This window comes from Tachypleus tridentatus, chromosome 13, assembly GCF_004210375.1.
Source record: "Tachypleus tridentatus isolate NWPU-2018 chromosome 13, ASM421037v1, whole genome shotgun sequence".
NCBI lineage: Eukaryota > Metazoa > Arthropoda > Merostomata > Xiphosura > Limulidae > Tachypleus > Tachypleus tridentatus.
Window position 1 is genome coordinate 27,537,669 of NC_134837.1, and position 21,512 is coordinate 27,559,180.

The following is a 21,512-nucleotide window of genomic DNA, read 5'->3' on the forward strand; positions in this document are numbered from 1 at the left end:
AAAGCCAGGCTTTGATTCTCGTGGAGGGCAGAGCACATACTGCTCATTGTACAACTTTGTGCTTAACTTCAAACAAAGAAACAGTTGTGGTACTTGAAGAACGGCATTTTGATCTACACAATGGGCTATCTGTGCTTTGCCTACCGAGGGTATCGAAACCCGGATTCTAGAGATGCGAGTCCGCAGACGTACCGCTGAGGGATACTAACAGAAGTCTTTATTGATTCAAATTACAACTGACGGATTAATATCGCAGCACAAACCAGAATAGATAGTCGGTTAAACGTCAGAAAATAAAATAACGTTAAAAGTAAAAATAATGAAGAATGGTTTTATTTACATGAACTACAAACGAACCACAGTAATAACAGCGTGTTTTATTCAGAATATTCTTAAATATCAGAAGCATTTACCATCTTAACTTAAGGTGGCTTAGCAGTAAATCAGTGGGTTTATAACAGTAAAAACTGCATTTCAATATCGTTAGTGGTAAGAACACAGATAGCCCATTATGTAGCTTTGTGTTTTATAAAAAATAAATATATAGAACAAACATGTAGTAAAAATAACTTGAGAAACGTTTGGGTATTATTAAAATCTAAAATCATTACTCGGGTAGGTAAATTTCAATACAATTTTTTTTAGTTTAAGCAGTACTGATAACGGCAACAAACCTAATGTCATAAAGCTTTGTAAATAATAGCGTTTTATTTATTTATTGTTATTCATAAAGGGGCGTACCATTTCTGGGAAGCCTTATAAGTCAATCTTTGGTTTAAATGGAATCATTATAAGCGGAAATAAATATTTTGTCTTCAGTTTTTAGTTTATTTGTTCGTGGTGTTTTGTTGTTATTTCTTCTTTCCTTTGGAAGAAAGGGAACTATAATTGGTTGACCTATTAGGTATCAGCTTTGATTCTTAGTAAAGGAAGTTTCATGCTTCGTGAAACCTGATTTCAGTTCGCCAAAGGTTTTAATTCCCAATTCAAAATGTCTAAGACATACCACTATTGTTCAGAATTTATATCGTATTTAATTGCTTCTAGTATATTTGAGAATGGTTAAAGTATTCCCAGCGCACCCACCATATTCGTGTTTAGTGAACTGTTTACATTGGTAAAGTTACACTGTGAGAGCTGTGTGTGTGTGTCGAAACTGCCTATCTGTTTTGCATAACGGACTCATTCAAACTGTTATAAACGATGCTAATATGCCTTTATTGTTACTTCTAAGTTTTGGCCAGCTAACCAGCTAATAACAACGAACCTAAAACGTTCAACTTGACAAAGAAGCTGATTTTGGGGTCAGAGCTAACTTGACACTCATACAGACCAGTGTCGGTCAGCTGTGGATACTTGATTTGGAGTGGCCAGTCATTAGTGCCTTCAACGTGGGCGGCACTAAACCTCTCATCATTGATGTAAGTTTCTGTACCAACGCTAAGAAGATGAAGGTCTCGTCGTCGAATCCAAGAAACCTATTAAACAGGAAGAAATGTGCTTAATATCATGTGATTTTGATAGAACCTCACTTTCAAATTAGTTTTAAAACTCATTAGAGTAATTTTAAAAAACTACATCACAACTGAATAACGACTATTAAGAGAAATGAAAACACGACTTTTTTTTCAAAACTTTTGGGCAATTCGTCCCCCTGCTGGTACAGCGGTAAGTCTACGAATTTATAACGCTAAAATCATGGGTTCGATTCCCCTCGGTGGACTCAGCAAAGAGTTCGATGTGGCTTTGCTAAAAAGAAACACACACAAACACACACTCGGCCAATTCATCTATGATATTTTGCTATCTCTATTTGAGTTTTAAAAAAATCTGTGTACGTGTTTTGTCCGACAATAATCTAAATTAATTGTTATATAAAACGTTTCCATAGTGAAAACTATAACCTTATAATGTAATTTGTTTCTGAATATCTATAACTTTGCTTGTATTCGAAACATTCGTTATTGCTACAAGTGCGATCTTAGATATGTTACACCTGCTAATTGTTGTAAAGTTTGGCCAGCTTTTACACTGATGCATTAGTTTAGATGACCACAAGTTGACCTTGTGAGTTAATCAAACTGTTTCACTGATTCTGATTGAATCATCTGATATAGTTGATGGAGAAGTTCAATTGCAGGCAAGATTTCAGACTGAACTCGAACTCTAAAGTTCTAATATGACTTGCAAGTCAACTTTGAAGTTTTAAATTTATAAATTGATTTTGTAAAGTTAAATTCAACCATATTTCGTCACATTTAAATCTATTTCATTTGTTTTTCGTGTACCAGTTTTTTATTTAGTTAAAGATTTTATTTCATTCTATTGGTTAATATAAGTGATTTCTATTTCTATTTATGGCAAAGTTAACAAGGTTATCTGCTGTAATTCATAGTTTTGAAATACTGATCTGGAGAAAGGCAGATAGTGAGCCATACTCTACCATACCCTGTCCAGATAAGCAACTGACTATCACCTCTTTAACGCAGCTACAGCTTAAAGTTTGGAAAATATTTTATTTTATCGCACAAATTTGAACCAGGTTCGCAAGTTCCACAATTTAGAGTTCTAACAGAGTAGCCATCTTGCACCCAAATATAAACAAAATTTGAATATCTCTGCGAAATCTGGTGCCCATAAGGTTGGCTTGAAAGCATTGTACAATTCATATACTGATTGACAATATTCATGAATCTCCAGTAATTAAGGTTTTTGCTTTGCATCTGTCAAATTACCATAGAAACCAAGCATGAAGAAGAGAAAGTGCTATGGTGTTGGTTTTCAGAACACAAACTTTTAAACTTTCATGCCGTTGTGCCAATGGAATATACAAACTTTAGAAACCTTATAGTCCGAAATAAGCAATATGGACCGAAGAAGCCCTCTAATTAATGCGTAGTACTCTCCAGCCCAAAGATATTTTTCTACAATTATAACATTAATGCAAAATCCTGCTTTCCGTAGAACCAAGGAGATTGCTGTAGAAGGAACACTTGATACGCTAGTGCTGTCATGGGTGGCCTGAGGTGCACGAAGCTAGTAAATAAGAGGATAATGTGGTAGATATTGTAGCCTATACTTTGTCAATGTACAGAAATGGCACAGGAATATCTTTACCAAAGAAAATACTCAGTTCTGTTGGTGAAGGTTAATCGTAAGTTGTTTGCCTGACCACAGTAAAAGTCAGATGGTTACTTTCAAGGACCAACTATGGTCGTGGACAAGAAACAAACTACCTTACATTTACACTAAAAAATAAGCTTACCTTTTAACTGGATGAGGTATCCTTTTAATTTATTTACATTTTTGAGACATTAATCGTCGTGGATTCATCACACTTAGAAACAGTCACATCGTCAAGCGACATATCACTGTCTGTGTAACCAAATCTACTCCTAACTGGCTCTCTCTACCGCCAATAACAAACAAGAACTTGGGACGACGAGAGTTTATTTAAAGAAGAGTTTCCAAGAAAGATTTTAATTTGTTTTTGTTTGTAAAGATTATCATAAGAAACCATATAAATTACCAAGAGGACATTTCCAGTGTTCTTCTCCAAATACTGTGAAATCAGAGCTGTACACTTCAATGAGTCAGTTTAGGTATTTCGTGTTTTTGTTTTTGTTTTTCAGACAAGGAATATCCTTACTGTGTTACTACAACAAAATAATTCATATTAGAAACTACGCTAAAGCTGTATTGGCCGTTTTAAAGGTTTTAAATCGGTTTATAGCCAGTAATTACTGGGTTTATGGAAATAGATTTTCCTTAGCTTTTCCAGTCGGACGACTACGTTAGCCTAGCTACTTGAGACCATGAAGAATATACTGTTATTTCTCGTACAAAAACAGAATTTTCTCCATTTTAAGATATTTCTAAGTACTTTTCCAGTGAGAAATTTATATTTTTCATGTTAATATACCTTTACAAGGGGCTTTTTAATAAATGTTGTATTTTAAAACGTGTGTATAAACAATAAATCAGTCTGTACACAATGTGCAAGAAGCTGAGAACTACATTCTAGTCCGTCTTCATTTATTTTTGTATTTCAACAGAATTCTTCATACGACCCAGAAGATCGTTTTCAAAATATATTCAATCTATATATTTTCTTAGAATTTACAAGGTTATTTTGAATTATTTAACTGGAAGTTTCCTTATCCTTATAGTCTTTTTAATGTTAAAAACAAAATTTGCTTCATTCAAAAACATTTCGCTAGACTATGGAAACTTTATTTGAGCATATACGACCCAGATTTCGACCAAATTGGCTAGAGAGATGAGAAATAGTCAATTGCACACATCTCCAACTATTGAGTTATTTTTGTGTGACCTGTAATGGTATTTGACTGTGACTCTTATAAAGTACCTTGGCCTCAAATGCGCAAGTTTTACTTACGTCATGAGATTACAAATTGCAACTTTGAGCGTCATTTACATAATGTTACTTTAGTGTTTACTGACTGACTGACGTACAACAATCTACTGTACAAGTAGTCAAAACAAGTGATCTCTTCAAGAACCCATGGGCCCCTTCCACGGAAATAAAACATAGGCAGACAAAATATGATACACCTCTATAAAAAGTATATGTAATGGCAAATCTATTTATAAAATAGGCTTTTAGATATTTGATGACGTTCACACTAAAATAAAATATAATAAATGCAAAATGTAAATTAAGTTTTACTATGCTGTTAAAATTAATATGAATAGACAACGTTATTATAGTGTACTATGTTATAACATCGAAACTATGTATATGCTTAAATGGGCATTTTCCCATTCTCACACGAGAATAACGACGAGCTAGTATCTTACGTTACAGTATCACACAAGAATAAGGTCGATGCTGGTATCTTATGTTACAGTATCACACAAGAATAAGTCGCTGCTAGTATGTTATGTTACAGTATCACATTAGAATAAGGTCAATGCTAGTATGTTATGTTACAGTATCACATTAGAATAAGGTCGATGCTAGTATCTTATGTTACAGTATCACACAAGAATAAGGTCGATGCTAGTATCTTATGTTACAGTATCACACAAGAATAAGTCGCTGCTAGAATGTTATGTTACAGTATCACAGAAGAATAAGGTCGATGCTAGTATCTTATGTTACAGTATCACACAAGAATAAAGTCGCTGCTAGTATGTTATGTTACAGTATCACACAAGAATAAGTCGCTGCTAGTATGTTATGTTACAGTATCACATTAGAATAAGGTCGATGCTAGTATGTTATGTTGCAGTATCACATTAGGATAAGGTCGATGCTAGTATGTTATGTTACAGTATCACATTAGAATAAGGTCGATGCCAGTATGTTATGTTACAATATCACATTAGAATAAGGTCGATGCTAGTATGTTATGTTACAGTATCACACAAGAACAACATTGCTTCTAGTATCTTATGTTACAATATCACACAAGAACAACATTGCTTCTAGTATCTTATGTTACAATATCACACAAGAACAACATCGCTTCTAGTATCTTATGTTACAATATCACACAAGAAATGGTCTCGTTGCCAGTTTCAGGAACAACGTTTGAACTGGTTTCTCGTGTTTCGTTGTTGCTTTCGTGAATGGTGTGTAGGTTGATTTCTCTCCTTTCATTTCAATTTTTTTTTTAATATTTTAATTTGATTTCTCATCAAAAATGATTTGTAAATTGGCTTATCATATTTCGTTATAAGCTTCAGGAATTACGAGTTGATTTTTCGTATCAAATTATAAACCAACCCTGAGGCTGGTTTGCATCTTTCGTTGCCTAACTACTCTTTGTGTCTGAATACTAAAATCACAAGTATAATAGGTAAAACTATTAATGTTTTACCAGTAAAGGATAAAGCGACTGTGTTTACGATAATGAAAATGACACAGAAAGAAAAAATATATATATATAATTATTATATTATATTATATTATTATTATATAATTATTATCTCCCGATTTTAAACATTTATGAAAAAAAATTTCTCTCCAACATAGAAATATTTCAATAGTAATATTTTAAATAGCTCTATTCTACTATGAATGGACGTACAAAAAATGAAAAACACTACTAATTACAGATACTGTTTACAAGAATTTGCCCATAAGAACTAAATTAAAAGCAAACACATTGGCTAATCTGTTCTTCAGCGATGCATTAAGGCATGCAGCTCTCCTAAAAGCACCGCCACTAGGCTTCGATCATTCAGAGCTCAGATCAGCCATGAGCGGCTACCATGTGTTCCTCTTTGTGTGCGTGAATTAACAGACGGCCGACAAGTGATTTGTCAGATCATTCTGTTAGAACTAACCGAAAAAGCATAAGACTCGCCCAAATGAAATCGAGTTTGAGATTTCTTCTTCCGGTTTCTGTGACAGACCTCAGCTTTGTTTACGAGCTCATCCTGTAGCATTTCAAAGTTCTCGTGACTGAGTTGTAACCTAATATGTGTTGTAACGCAATGAGCTATACCACCGTTGAATATCTGCGGTAATAGGAACGACCTTAGGTCCTCGTCAATTAATATCAATTTGTTTACTTGTTTCAGGATTCCTGAAGTACTCTGAGATGTTTTTATCTTTCTGATAACACTTCTCGATTTATAGGACTTTGGTGTTGTTTGTAGATGTCAGTTGTTTGATTTTAAACAAGAAAACGGTGAGGAAATTATCAAAACAGGGAAATAACGACACAAAATTTGTGTTTGGAATTTCTGTAAAAAACAAAACAAAAAACGTTTAAATGTTTCAATCAAAATGAACCAGGATAGTCTGCTGTACATTCAGTATTTGCGTAGCCATCCACAAGTCTGAAAGAAACGCAGAGTAGCAAAAACATAAACGAATATCAAAGTTTGGTGTGAAGTACACAAGTACAACATTTATTGTACTGACCCGGCGTGGCCAAGCGTGTTAAGGCGTGCGACTCGTAATCTGTGGGTCGCGAGTTCGCATCCCCGTCGCGCCAAACATGCTCACTCTTTCAGCCGTGGAAGCGTTATAATTTGACGGTAAATCCCACTATTCGTTGGTAAAAAAGTAGCCCAAGAGTTGGCGGTGGGTGGTGATGACTAGCTGCATTCCCTCTAGTCTTACACTGCTAAATTAGGGACGGCTAGCACAGATAGCCCTCAAGTAGCTTTGTGCGAAATTAAAAAAAACAACAACAGACAAACATTTATTGTACTAAAATACCGTAACACATTAAGTGATTTTAGTTTGAGACAAACGTTTTTGTTTTCTTTACGTAAAGTTGCTTGAATTTGCTACAAACTCTTCTTTTCAGTCAGGTTCCAACTGACGTAAATAAATTCATATCTATTGCTACTTCTTCGTTCGTTTTCTCTTTCAACTTGCATCTGTCCAGAATACAATTTTTCAGCCACTGGGATATTTTATGTTATGTAGCCAAACTGGTCAAATCCTAGTGCGCAAGTGAGCTTACAATATAAAGATGCTGAAACAATGTAGTGGTTGCTCGTGTGGTTAGCCACGTGCATAATAACTCATGTTTTTTTAGCTGCCAATAAACTAAGTTTATACATTAGTCCAACATCTTAAAAAGAATCACCACAAACTGTGAAATAGCTGTATCATTTAACCTGTACTTATCACAGTAACAATGATGGATATCATTAAACACATTAGCAAATAAAACAAAACCAAGAAAAATGATATACAAGTTGGATTTAGCAATAAATTTATACATCCATTAAGTTTACAGGAATATGTGTCATTTAGATCTGTACAACACTATATAGTGTTGAGGAAGACATTCGAAACCTTGTCCTCTGCACTTGTGTCTCCACAACAAACAGTTGCCGTCCAATCTTTAAAGTTTCGTCATGAGTACTCTGTCTAAACAGTCTATCAATGAACTTTGTATAATGTTTTATCCTTTAACAATTACATACAACATTACACCTGTTAATAACTTTGTATGAAACTGTATCCTTTAATAAGTCCATACAATCCTACCTCTGTTAGTATCCATGTATAATACTGCACCATTTAAGAAATGTATAAGACGCTACATCCGTTACCAACTGTGTGTAACGCTATATTCTTTAACAAGTACACACAACACTACACCGATTATTAACTCTGTATCACACTATATCCGCTAATAAATCTATAGAATCCTACCTCTGTTGGTAACTATATATAATGCTCTGTTCTTTAACAAGTCTATACAAAGCTACGTCCATTAATCAGTCTCTATAACATACAGATAAAGATAAAGTCTATAACATACAATATACAATATATATAAACTCTATAACATACAGATAAAGTCTCTATAAAGATACAGATCTTTAAACCAATCTATACAACGTTACGCCCCTCAGTAACTGTGTATTACGTTATATACTTGTGCAAGCCCACACAACGCTACGTAATAAAGTCTATGTAACACTGTATCTTTAAACCAATCTATACAACGTTACGCCCCTCAGTAACTGTGTATTACGTTATATACTTGTACAAGCCCACACAACGCTACGTATTAAAGTCTATGTAACACTGTATCTTTAAAGCAATTTATACTACGCTAAATTCATTAAAAAGTACTTAAGTAAGAATCTTTTATACCTCTACATTTTTATATTGCATCTGTCTAGCTAAAGAACATATTTGAACACTTAGGCGAAACATTTGTTTTTGCCGACAACATTTGTATGCAAAACTAATAAAGGGCTTAAAGAGAACTGATTGCTTTCTAACGGATTATTCATATATTCAACGGAACATCTGAAAACCACGTGTCTCAATGAATCAATACACAAAGAATAAACGTGTAAAGACAAAATACTGGGGAGTTTTTTATAATAAATGATGGATAGATTCTGGTATTTATGCACTGCCTTTACAATAATAATGTATACTTTCCTAACTGTCCTAATAGAACTAATGTCTAACATTAGTTACTATGAAATAATCAATATTGAACTTGTTTGTAGATTGTATACCGTTAGAATAGCTGTCGTTCTACGAATTTATGTAAAGGCACGCTAATGCGAGCAGGAAAAAGTAGCAATGAATCTATAACTGAGTAAAATCAAGTTGTAAAAGATCTAAGAAATTGAGTAAAAACAAACTGAGCAAACTCTGATAAAAAATCTATTAATTATTGTAAGATTGTAGAGAAACGATATAATAAAGCCGTGATAACCGTAATTAAGAAGTGTAGTCCAACAAATTGTCGAGAATCTATTAATTAGTGAAAGACCGTAATAAAATAGAAAATATGTGTCACGGTATTTGTAACTATATGAATGTGAATGGAAACACATATTGAGTACATAAATTACTGTAAGACGATACGTAAACGAGATAATAAAAGTCCTGACAGTTCTGAAACATTAAAACACGTTAAAAATTACATTCTGACATCAGAATTGGTGTGCATTTGCTTATATATATGTATAGTTACATTGGTTTGTGTATAAGTTTATAAACTATTATTTAAGTCGTGACGGTTTTTATAAAACTACATGGGAGTTGTTTACAGTCATTGTAAAACAATTGGAAAACAAGTGCTACTTCCAATCCCCTGAAGTTGTGTGATTTTTGAACATAATAAAGTTTAAGTGACTCTGTCAAACTGTATATAAACGTTATAGAGTTCCCCATCTCTGTTTATGTTACTAACACGTTGTTTGTTTGGAATGCCCACCGCTAGTATAGCGGTAAGTCTACGGATTTAAAACGCTAAAATCAGTGATTCGAGTCTTCTCTATGGGCTCAGCAAATAGCCCAATGTGGATTTGTTATAAGAAAACACATTGTTTGGAATGAAGCGACTTCTAAACCAGTCGTCTGTTGTTTTTTATTCGATATCTGTCTGATGGCCGCTGGTTTTATATGTACATGGGTATAGGTTTTGCTATTACTACATATATATTATTTATTTAGTTATTCATTTTCATTTTCGGATATTCATGTAATTTTAAATCATAAGCGTAACGAAGATAAAATAATTATCTGTACATACATGGTTCTGTATGACCCTAAACATGTTTTGAATGATTCAGTTTAGACCGAAATCACTGCCGTGTTTTTCGTTTTGGTGTTTGTATGAAGTCATGTAAAAGATATTAAACGATTTCAATGTCTCGGTGGTTTTTGGTTTTGTGAATACGAACAAGACATATTAAAACAAGCTGAAACATCATTGTTTTTCCAGAAACTTGAGTAAACAACATAAATACATTTTTTTTAATTAAGGAAAGTTCTATGCACTTAAGTACAATATGTTAAGAAGTCACAGTGGATCTGAAAACATTGAGCAAACTAATCGAAAGTAAAACTGAATATTCATATTGAGTGGATTAAATTTCAGTGGAAGACAGTGTTGAAACTATTCTCAAAGAATTTAGTTTAACGTGTGTCAAATTACATAAACATTACCAAGCTACTTGTAGAACTATGTTATAACTACAAAGGGTGTTTGAAAACACTAACTAAATGTTCACGAATACTTACCGTCTTATCACCGAGATTATTGACCATACAATGTAAATAGACAGTCTGACCTATCTGCGTAGTGATGTTCTTCGATGGACTGGGATCAAAGGATGGAGAAGTGGACTGGACAAGCAACCAATAATTACTGTTGTTAGATGGCGACATCATCCGTTTCCTTCGTAACTGCCAGTTGAAATCTTGTTGGAAGAGCTCATCTTCAAGAGGATCTGGGGCTGAGAATAGGACAAAAGCAGATGATTTATTTTGATTATCACATTAAATAGTAGCGCACGACTTTTTTTCGTAGCGTTACTGTATTTTTATCTATTTTTATAATCGAAATTATGAGGTCTTCTTTCTTCCTTTTTTTTATTTTTAGTGCTAATGAAACGATTGAGGCGTAATTGTAGATTAGTGGACTTTTGTTCTTTTGTCCTGGTCGTTTCATGCTCGCCTTATTAATACGTCTGTATGTCGAAGAATTAGGGTAGAGAAAATATAAAAAAAAACACGTCGAAGCGCTATAACACATGTATTAACCCTATAAATGTGTACACGTTGTGTACACGCCATAAATAAAACTAGATGTAATGACAGAGACACACAGACTTCTTACAATATGTGAGTTATTTGCGGAAACCATATGATTTGATCAATATATTTTTATACTAACGCTCGTGTGAGACAAAATATATTGTCTGGCGAAATCAATCAAGACAGGTGGGGTTAAAGCCACCAAATAACAATACACACGTTTCCCATCTATCAATATATTATCTTATAACACAAATCCCATGTAAACTGTCACCAGAACAAACCAGACATGTTTTATATAACGCTATATGAATTCGCAAGGCTAATATAATAACGAAAACGCACGGTTTCAATATGTTGCTGCATTTGGCAGAACAAGCTGTGATAAAACCATGTCACCAAGATATCAGTTCAAGTTATAATCTTGGCGTTTAGTTTTACGACGTCTTCAAGTCTTACCTAACTAAAATTTGATTTCGTTCAAAGCCGATCTAACTGGATTCCTATGAAACATTTTTAACAAGTGGTTATGATTTTTTTGTGTTTTCTATTAGCTAATACAACACTTTAACACAACGTAATAATTTTCAAAATATTTCATTGCTATTGGTCTCAACAACTAAACTTATCTTACTTATTATCATTGTCAAATTTCTTAATTTTTTTATATAGAGTTGACTTGAATAATTCATAAGTTACTTTTCAGTCTTGTTCTATACCGTTATCTTACTTGGAATTTATCATTAATGTGATGTTTTTACACATCAAATGAAACATGTCTCAGTTGGAAACTTCGTGGAATTTAAACATTGGCTTAAGAAACATTTGTAAAATTATTTTTAGGTTTAAAACGACTACGAAAAAATTGAACTAATTATTTTTGATAACAATAGCAATGGGAAGCAAGTTACTTGAACCATTAAAATAAATACAAAAATTTGTCACTTTTCAAGGTGTCCAACTATATAAATCTGTTTTATTGGCAACCGTGCCTGATCAGTGTGATATGACACACTATAGAATGTTTTCCAATGAACATAACTGACGTTTAGTTGCCTAGTTACCTACACTAGTAAAGAAGAACACGTGTGCTCTCTTTCAAACTTCACTCAATCTAGTAAAACAAGCTGTCGACAATTATTATTAATAAATACAGTTTTTGTTCATATTGAGGTTATTCGATTTATTTCTTTATCGGCACGGCACCACGTTTTCTTTTTTAGTCAAAACTTTGTTTAACGAAACTAGAAAACGACACACGGCTGTTGAAATAGCAAGAAAAGACGAGTCTATAACTATTTCGAAAGTATTTGATTAAAGGAAACTACACGACTGCCTGTGTCGTAGTATATGTTTTTCTTGTGTTTTTCATTAAACTTTTGCAGACAAAACAACCTTTCTAATGCACTTTCTATTTGAAATTACGTCTTTTTACGAGACTTCACAATAACCTTTTCTACTTTAAAGTAATAGATTTCTAGGTACAACAGTTCCATAATAGTATCTTACAACATCTTTCTTGGACATTGCTTGAAACTCGACAGTTTCTACTTTGAGGTTTATTGCTTGGAAATAAGCTACTTTTCTAGACATAGCTATCTCCATAATAGCGCTCACAACCTCAAAGCTAGGTTGTCGTTTTTCTACGTCACAGTGTGGCACTTTAAACCTTAAGACAACGCTTTTTTTTTTTCTATTGACGGTGGTATTTACAAAACGCGGTTCCTACCTCAAAATAAATTTTTTATTTTCAACTACACATGATTCTAAAGAGTATTTACTTTCTAAAATGAAAATGTTGTTTCTACAACTATGTTGCCTGACACTAAAGGCACACACATCCACATTAATTCTGTGATAATAATAATAAGACACAACTTCGATGTAAAATTCACATACATACATCTATTTAGTGTCTTAATGCCAGTAGTCGGTAGTATTTTCCATTTTAACTACTTACAGATGACTCATTTGTTACATTTAAGACATACCGGAATTTCGTTTGGGGAAATAAAAATTTACTCATTCGTTCTCCAGATTCTACGTGACAAGTGCGAAACGTTAGTGGTGTTTTAAACAATAAAGATTCAAAAATAGCCGATCGAAGCAAAACGTGTTCAATGACGAAACAATAATTCTGAACAAATAACGAAGTACTTCTCAAATGCATGATTTCTAATCAAACTAAATATGTTTTGTTACTAGTTTTAGTGGCATTTCTCTCAATTTTTAGGAGTTTCTTGCTCAATAAATATAAGTATACAGTAAAGCTTTGTTTGTTCGTTGTTGTTTTTTAATTTCGCGCAAAGCTACTCGAGGGCTATCTTCGCTAGCCATCCCTAATTTAGCAGTGTAAGACTAGAGAAAAGGCAACTAGTCATCACCACTCACAGCCAACTCTTGGGCTGCTCTTTTACCAGCGAATAGTGGGACTGACCGTCACATTATAACGCTTCCACGGCTGAAAGGAGAGCAAGTTTGGTGCGACGGAGACTCGAACCAATAACCCTCAGATTATGAGTCCAGTGTCTTAACTACCTAGCCATGCCGAGCACATCAGTAAAGCAGGATAAGTTTTATACACACACAGAGAACTATCGGTTCCACAATATTTTTCTCCGCTACATCCCAATGAAAGAACTTGGTCAACATTGCTGAATTTCCGTTTACTGCACAGTTAGTTGTAATTAACATAATTACCAGAAATCAATATCCAAGTAAGTCTAGCGTGATAAAAACGACGTAGGTTGATGGTCACGTGATTAACAGATCGATTGTTTTTGCAGGTGAATTAACAACAACAAATCCAAATCGGGACAGATTAATAACACTATTAAGATATCCAAATAAAACCACCTGCATGTTTCGTTCTCAAGACTAGTTATAGAAAACGAAACTAAAACTACATTTAAGGGCAAAGGTAAAGAGGTCAATACTGGCTTACGTTTAAATTTCTAGGTTACTTACATTTGTTAGAGTCTAAATGCCGACAACCGACAAAAACATTATAATACAATAGGCCTAATATTTGCGATGAAAATTACTTTGGTTACAGACTTCATTTCACATTCTGATAAGGTCAAATTAATAAGAATGTGAAACATCATTTTTACAGCTTGAGTGATTCTTATGACAAATATCACTCGCTCTTTTATTACGATTTGTACTTTAAATAGTTAATAAGTATTGTAAAAAAAATATCTTTAAAGTCGTCTTCTTGTCTATGCTTCGGATAATGACATTTGCTTTAAAAAATAAAAAAAAGATCCAGTAATGACAATATTTGTTAAAAACTGACACTTGAAGAGAATATATAGAAAAGGTGTAAGAAAATAAACGTAATTTGAAATTCTTTTTCTGCTTTAATCTCCTATTTGCCACTTGCATGAAAGATCTTAAAGATATGCTCAGGTTGTATGAAATTAAAACCACGGATGGAGCTCCGAACATTTCGTAATCTTCGAAAAAATTCGTAAATTAAATTAAATATAAAATAAGCACTGAGGTCATAGAAAAAAAGAAAATAATATGTTTTCATTTATACTAGTCTGTTAAGATTAATGTGAAATACGTATTAAACAGTATAATGTAATAAAACGACCTCACTGTTTTCGTTGGACAAAAACGAGAGTCAGTAAAATCACTAAATCACTATTTATACAAATTGTCAGTTTACTGAATTATAAATAAATACAAAGGTTTAGACAGGACCTCGGTAGACTAGATTTTAAAGACATTGAAATGTGTATAAGTTGTCTTAAATACACAAATATTTTGGACATCATGGGAGAAAATATTAATTATTCATTACATGAACATATTTAAGAAAAGTATATCTCGCGTCTTTAATTAACAAATGAAGAATTAAAATAACCGTAATTACAGGGAGACATTGTAAGCAATATGATACTTCATAATAAATAACGATAATTCTTTCTGAAGTCTCAAAATGTCAAAGAAATTATTTTAGAAATACACTTTTCTCAAATTCACGTGAATATTTGTGGACATGTTTCACAAAGATGGCATTTCAAAAACATCCTTAAAACTGTCTGGCTATTGTTATCGTTGAATAAAAGTTAGTAGTGGAAAAATTAATATTGTCTGAGACAACGTGAAAAAATATATAGAAACATTATACGATACGTGACTCAAACATTCTAAGCCTTACAGCATCTAAATAAAAGTGTTTGGCATCCTAAGCTTTACAGCATTTCTGTAAAGTTTTTTTTTTTAGTATTCTAAGCCTTACAGTATCGCAATAAAAGTTTTGGTATTCTAAACCTTATCTCTATAAAACTTTTACAAAGATACTATAGAGATTAGGATGCCAAACACTTTTATTGAGATGATGTAAGGCTTAGAATGATAACTTCTATTGCGACAATGCAAGTTTTAAAATGGTAAAACCGTCGAAGAAAGATCAATAGTATAACAAAATTAATATTGTCTGAGACAACGTAAAAATATATAGAAATCTTATACATTATGTAACGTAAACATTCTAAATGTTGCAGTATCTCAATAAAAGGTTTTAACATATTAAACCTCACAGTATCTCATTAAGAGTTTTTATCATTCTAAGCCTTACAGCATCTCAATAAACGTTTTTGGCATTCTAAGCCTCACAGTATCTCTATAAAATATTTTTTAGCATTTTAAGCCTTACAGTACTGCAATTATGGCATTCTAAGCCTTACAATATCTCTGTAAAAAAATAGCATTTGAGTCTTGCAGTACTTTTTTAAACTGCTTGAGTACGTTTAACTTGATAATGTCTACAGAAACTTCTTGAGTACTTTTAGCTAAATTTATTTGCATATACAAGATGAGAACCGTCTTGTTAAACATCTACGTAAACATCTTGAACATTTTAACGTGATAGTATTAATGTGTATATCTTAAATATTTTAGTTTAATAATATATATATATATATATAACTTTGGGTATGCAAACTTTCAAAGCGTATTTATTAACATTTGGAAGATACTGAGCTTGTAGGTGTCTATACAACTATATATTTTTTTTACATTTATTATGTATATATATATATACATGTTATAGTTGTTTGTTTTTGATGTTTTGTTTTTGTTTTTGAATTTCGCGCAAAGCTACGAGAGGGCTATCTGTGCTAGCCGTCCATAGTTTAGCAGTGTGAGACTAGAGGAAAGGTAGCTAGCCATCACCACCCACCGTCGACTCTTGGGCAAATTTTACCAACGAATAGTAGGATTGACCTTCACATTATAACGCCCTCATGACTGGAAGGGCGAGCATGTTTGGTTGTGATGGGGACTCGAACCCACGACCCTCAGATAACGAGTCGAGCGCCCTAAATACATGGCCATGCCGGGTCCGTATATTATATATATATATTAAGCTTTAGATATATATGTATGTCTCAATAACGCTCAATAGCAATTTTATACAGATTTAAAATAAACAAAAAACCTTTCGTGTGTGTATGTGAGTGTGTGTGTGTGTGTGTATATATATATATATATATACATATGGCGTAATGGCATATTTTGTTTTCTACCAGGAATTTTTCTAGTTTTGTTATTTGTGCAGGTTAATGTCAACATTAACACATTGATCAAGAATGTCGTTAGGTTTTTTTTGCTCTAGACATCTATTGTTCTATGTCATTCACCTATAGTATCACGTTTTGTTTTATTGTAGTAAAAGATCACTACTATCATGTAAAGATAAACAGTTGTCTTTATCAGTGGCGGTCAGATATTCTCTTAAAACAATTACTTTTTTTGTGTTTTATTTGGAATAAGAATTTTGAAAGTAGCGCTAGGCGTCCTGAGTAACACTTGGCATTACGAAGTTTAGTAAGTAATGCGATATTTATTCAGTCTGAAACAAAATATCAACAAACTCACATATATATAACCAAGATCTCGTCTGAGTAAATTAGAACAACTTCAAAACTAAGACTCCTTTAAAAGTTTATTGCAGCAAGTGTAAATGTATTGTGTAACATATATGTATCCAGCTTCTATATGGCCAGGTGGATAAGGCACTCGACTCGCAATCGAGGACTACTGGTTCGAGTCCCCGTCACACCAAACATGCTCGCCATTTCAGCCATGAAGACGTTATATTGTGGCAGTCAATCCCATTATTCGTTTGTAAAAGAGAAGCTCAAGAGTTGGCGGTGAGTGGTGACGTCTAGTTGCGTTCCTTCTAGTCTCACACTGCTAAATTATGGACGGCTAGCGAAGATAACCCTCATGTAGCTTTGCTAGTTTAAAATAGTTTTGCGTAAAAATAAACTGCTATAGGTAAATTATTTGATATTTCCCTTTACAAAAGATATCCATAATAATTACTTTCAGTATAATAAGATATTTAATTACTCAGCTAATGTGATGAAATAATAACACAGTAGCAACTTCAACGTTCTCTGTGCGACAGTTCCAAAAGCTAGAGATCGAAACGAACGAATTCTGTTCGAGAGATAAATGCATTACGATGAAAGTTTCTCGTCGTCTCACGAGAAATTTGATCAAAGTGGTGAGAATGTGTGATTTGTTGCTCGTATCAACCTTTAACTACGCCTCGGCGGATGCTTTGTTATATCTGAAAGAAATCGATAGTGTTATTTATATACTATTGTGGAGAAAAAAACTACAAAGCTATCAACTGGAAACGTTGTGGTAGCTGTCATATTGTTTGTGTGTTTGGAAGTTTACGCAAACACACACGAGGGCTATCTGCGCTAGACTTCCCTAATTTAGCAGTATAAGACTAGAGGGAAGGCAGCTAGCTAGTCATCACCACCCACTGTCAACTCTTTGGGCTACTCTTTTATCATCGAATAGTGAGATTGACTATCACATTATAATGTCCCTATGGTTGAAAGGGCAAGCATGATTGGTGTGACGGAGATTGGAATTCTCAAATTGCGAGTCAAGCGCTCTTAGACCACCAGGTTATGCCGGACGCGCCATATTCTAGACACTGTGTATGTGTGAAAAGAGAGGAAAGCCTAAAAAAGGCTTGCAGCAGATGTCGGGCTATGCAAATCCTAGCGTGTACGCAAAACTCATGTAAACACGAAACCATACAACAATGTATAGGTGAAGATAGGGTATTCGTTAGTCTTTTCATAGAGAAACCATACGAGGTATTAAACGCACATGTCTTTCATATACTAATCTAAACTCCTCTGCATTGTAGGACGGCCCCAACAGCGAAATTTCAGTGGTTTAGTTCCAGCTATAGAGAGAAAGATCTTGTTTGTATGTGTGTTTGTTTTTCATCTAAGAAGACTCTACTGTGGTAAGCACTGGTAAGATTGGGTGATTGTTACATACTTATTAGAGAAAGTAATCTGACACGTAACATAAAGAAAACTAAAAGCCATTACCCTCACTCGAAGCTAACAGAATACACAGATTTCAGTCAGTTAATGAAATGGAACTGCTCCTTCTGTGTCCTTAGGGAAATCCAAGATGCTGATTTAATTAAGCAACACTATGACGGTTGGCGATGGTATCACAACAGTGGAAATTGGACTCTCCAAAACAAAACTTGCCATATAAAGAAATCGTCGAATCATAAACGTATTAGGTTTAAATAACCGTAAAAACGATTAAACAATAATTAAACGAAAGCCGTTACGTCTCGGTTTCATACAGCTAACTAACACCTGTTCTTTGCTGGTTCAGATGTATTTTATAGCTGTAAAGTTGGGCTTAAAAATAACTTTATAATCAATGCATTTCATTTTTTTTTTTGTCTCTCAGTGGTTTAGTGTGCAAGAAAGGTTTGTTAATTACACTGAGGAAGAAACGAGTAGATTAATCTACACACTATGGTGCTCGATTCGTAATCTGAGGGCCGTGAGTTCGAATCTCCGTCACATCAAACATGCTCGCCCTTTCAGCTGTGAGGGTGTTACCTTGTAACGGTCAATCCAACTATTCGTTTGTAAAAGAGTAGCCCAAGAGTTGGCGATAGCTAACGATGACTAGCTGCCTTCCCTCTAATCTTGTACTGCTATGTTAGAGATTGCAACTAATTCTCGTGTAGCATTCGGAGAAATTCGAAATGAAACAAACAAACAATATTCTATACACAGAACAGAAATAAATGATGAATAAAAAGAAACTAATAACAGTGTATCTAATAATTTTATGATTCGCAAAAGAAAAATATAGCTTGTTTGTCTCAAGTTAAGGACAAAGCTTATTTTACAACTACTTATCAATACCTAGGCTACCAGCCACCAGAGTTGACTGTGACTTTTATAACACGCTGACAGCTGAAAGTATAGAGTGAGTTTAGCAACGCATTGTCTCGAGCCCCGAATATTTCAGTTCGCATTCGAATGCACTAATCACTAGGCCACGCCTAAAAACTGATAGCTAATGTGATGCTAAATATCTCGTATATGCTTGCTATGTTGTTGTTGTTTAGAAATTACTGTCAAACAATAGAAAATATGATGATTTACCTCGATTACGAAGTCGTCAGTTGATGTTTCGTAAGACCTAGCAGTCAATTGTATCGTTAATTATTTCGACACCTGGAGGAGATTTGGTCGAACTGGACCTTTAGAAGTATACGTTGCAAAACCAAAATTGTGAACATCATTTTTTCTAGCTATTACAGTTACTCTATTTGGTGACAGAGAAAAAGAAAACATTTATATATATTTACAATATAACTAGAATTGCCACACTGTTCGGCTTACAAGGAAAAAACACCAGATGATAACATCAAGAAGTCTATTTACAGATCTTTTAAAAGTTGCGCTATGTACGAAAATGTACGTACTCAGAAAAGTCACTTTATATCATGAATGCTAGAACCCTCTTAGGCCTACTTTTGGTTGGTCATTTCCGCTAAAAATGCAAACCTAATGCATCATAACAGTGTTTCTCTTTTACCATTTCTCATCTGGGATTCAAGAGGAATGCTTTTCAGTCGAACTTAAGCAGCGCCGAGTATCCTATGTCAGCAACTTTAAATCATTCTTTGTATTCAGAGAACGACCACAGGCACACCACTTTCGTGTAACATAAGGACGTGATTTAAATATATTTACATTAGGTACTTTAACTGAAAAGAAAACTAACCCGTTTCATTATGATTATTCCTTTTTCGCTTCCGTAGTTATGGGGAAAAAGGAATCAGAAAAATCTCCCCAGTGGCCAATTCAAATATATCGATCGTAGCAAATAAACTGAGGGGGAACAAAAAACTAAATGGGAAAATAAAGTTTTATTCTACGGGTCACGTGCGTGTCTCGTGCTTTATACTGGGCGTATTTGATCGCTTTATGTTTTGGTAAAGCTCGTTCTGATATATAAGACGATTGTTATAAAACAAAATAAAGAACTATGAAATGACTTTTCCTAACGTGAATCGATTTACTTCTGCATACGTAATTAGTATTAATAACAGTATTTATTTCGTTGTCGTGTTTCACGTGTAATGCGTGTGTATATTCTAGCCTTACAGACTGAACCCAGCAGGATCTCCGGTGTTATTTCTGCACCTGGAAACACTGAGTCTGGTAAGTTTTACAAATTACAACACTATGACTGGTAAGGTTTAAATGATGACGTCAGTTTATAAAAAATAAAGGTTACAAATGCCCTAGTATATGCAAGAAATACAGCAGAGGTCACAGATGCACTAGAGTACGCGGGAAATAATCGAAACTACAGATACCTAGTTTTTGTATAGCTAGCCTGGAACGTATATTACGATATGGAATGAGAATGAGCAAGGGTATGATATTGTTATATGTTATTGTTATATGTCATTGTTATATGTTATTGTTATATGTCATTGTTATGTGTCATTGTTATATGCCATTGTTATATGTTATTGTTATATGTCATTATTATATGTTATTGTTATATGTCATTGTTATATGTTATTGTTATATGTCATTGTTATATGTTATTGTTATATGTCATTGTTATATGCCATTGTTATATGTTATTGTTATATGTCATTGTTATACGTTATTGTTATAAGTCATTGCACAAATGGAAAATTATAAAAAAGATAAATTGATGCATAAATGTGAGATGGCTCGAGGTCAGCTTTCCAACACACATACCTTTTGTCTGAGAGCACTTTTATTTCAGTATATGGATTGTGTATAAATATTGTTAAATGGTGACACGTTGTTTTTTTCTTGGGGGGGGGGTCAGTAATTAAACGGTCAAAGACGTTTTTCCGCTATTATTAAAACACTTACGTAAACCCTTAGAATAGTGACCTGTTTTGATCTTTGTATTTCATTATCTTTATATACCCTCACTACAATTATGCCGGGAAGGGTAGTTTTTTATAGAATATTTCTCTTCTGTGTTGCAAAGTAATGGGTTTTATCATAAGCCGTTATTATAACTAAGCTGTAACTTACTGGTGAGTGATGTTTAAACTTTTCTCCGTGATACTATTACTCCACAAAATACCTCAAGAAATACTTGCTACCCAAATCGTCCTTGACCTTCGACCTTAAATGGCAAT

General features: G+C 33.7%; 1 protein-coding gene across 1 annotated transcript in view; it reads right to left on the minus strand.

The window, feature by feature from the left end:
• LOC143238285 (zwei Ig domain protein zig-8-like) overlaps nucleotides 1–21,512 on the minus strand; it is an 86,590-nt gene that overhangs the window by 10,577 nt on the left and 54,501 nt on the right. The window contains exons 2-3 of the mRNA XM_076478378.1: nucleotides 10,490–10,704; nucleotides 1,268–1,478 (exon numbers count right to left, since the gene is read on the minus strand). Of these exons, the coding sequence (XP_076334493.1) occupies nucleotides 1,268–1,478; nucleotides 10,490–10,704 (426 nt within the window). The remainder of the gene's footprint in view (nucleotides 1–1,267; nucleotides 1,479–10,489; nucleotides 10,705–21,512) is intronic.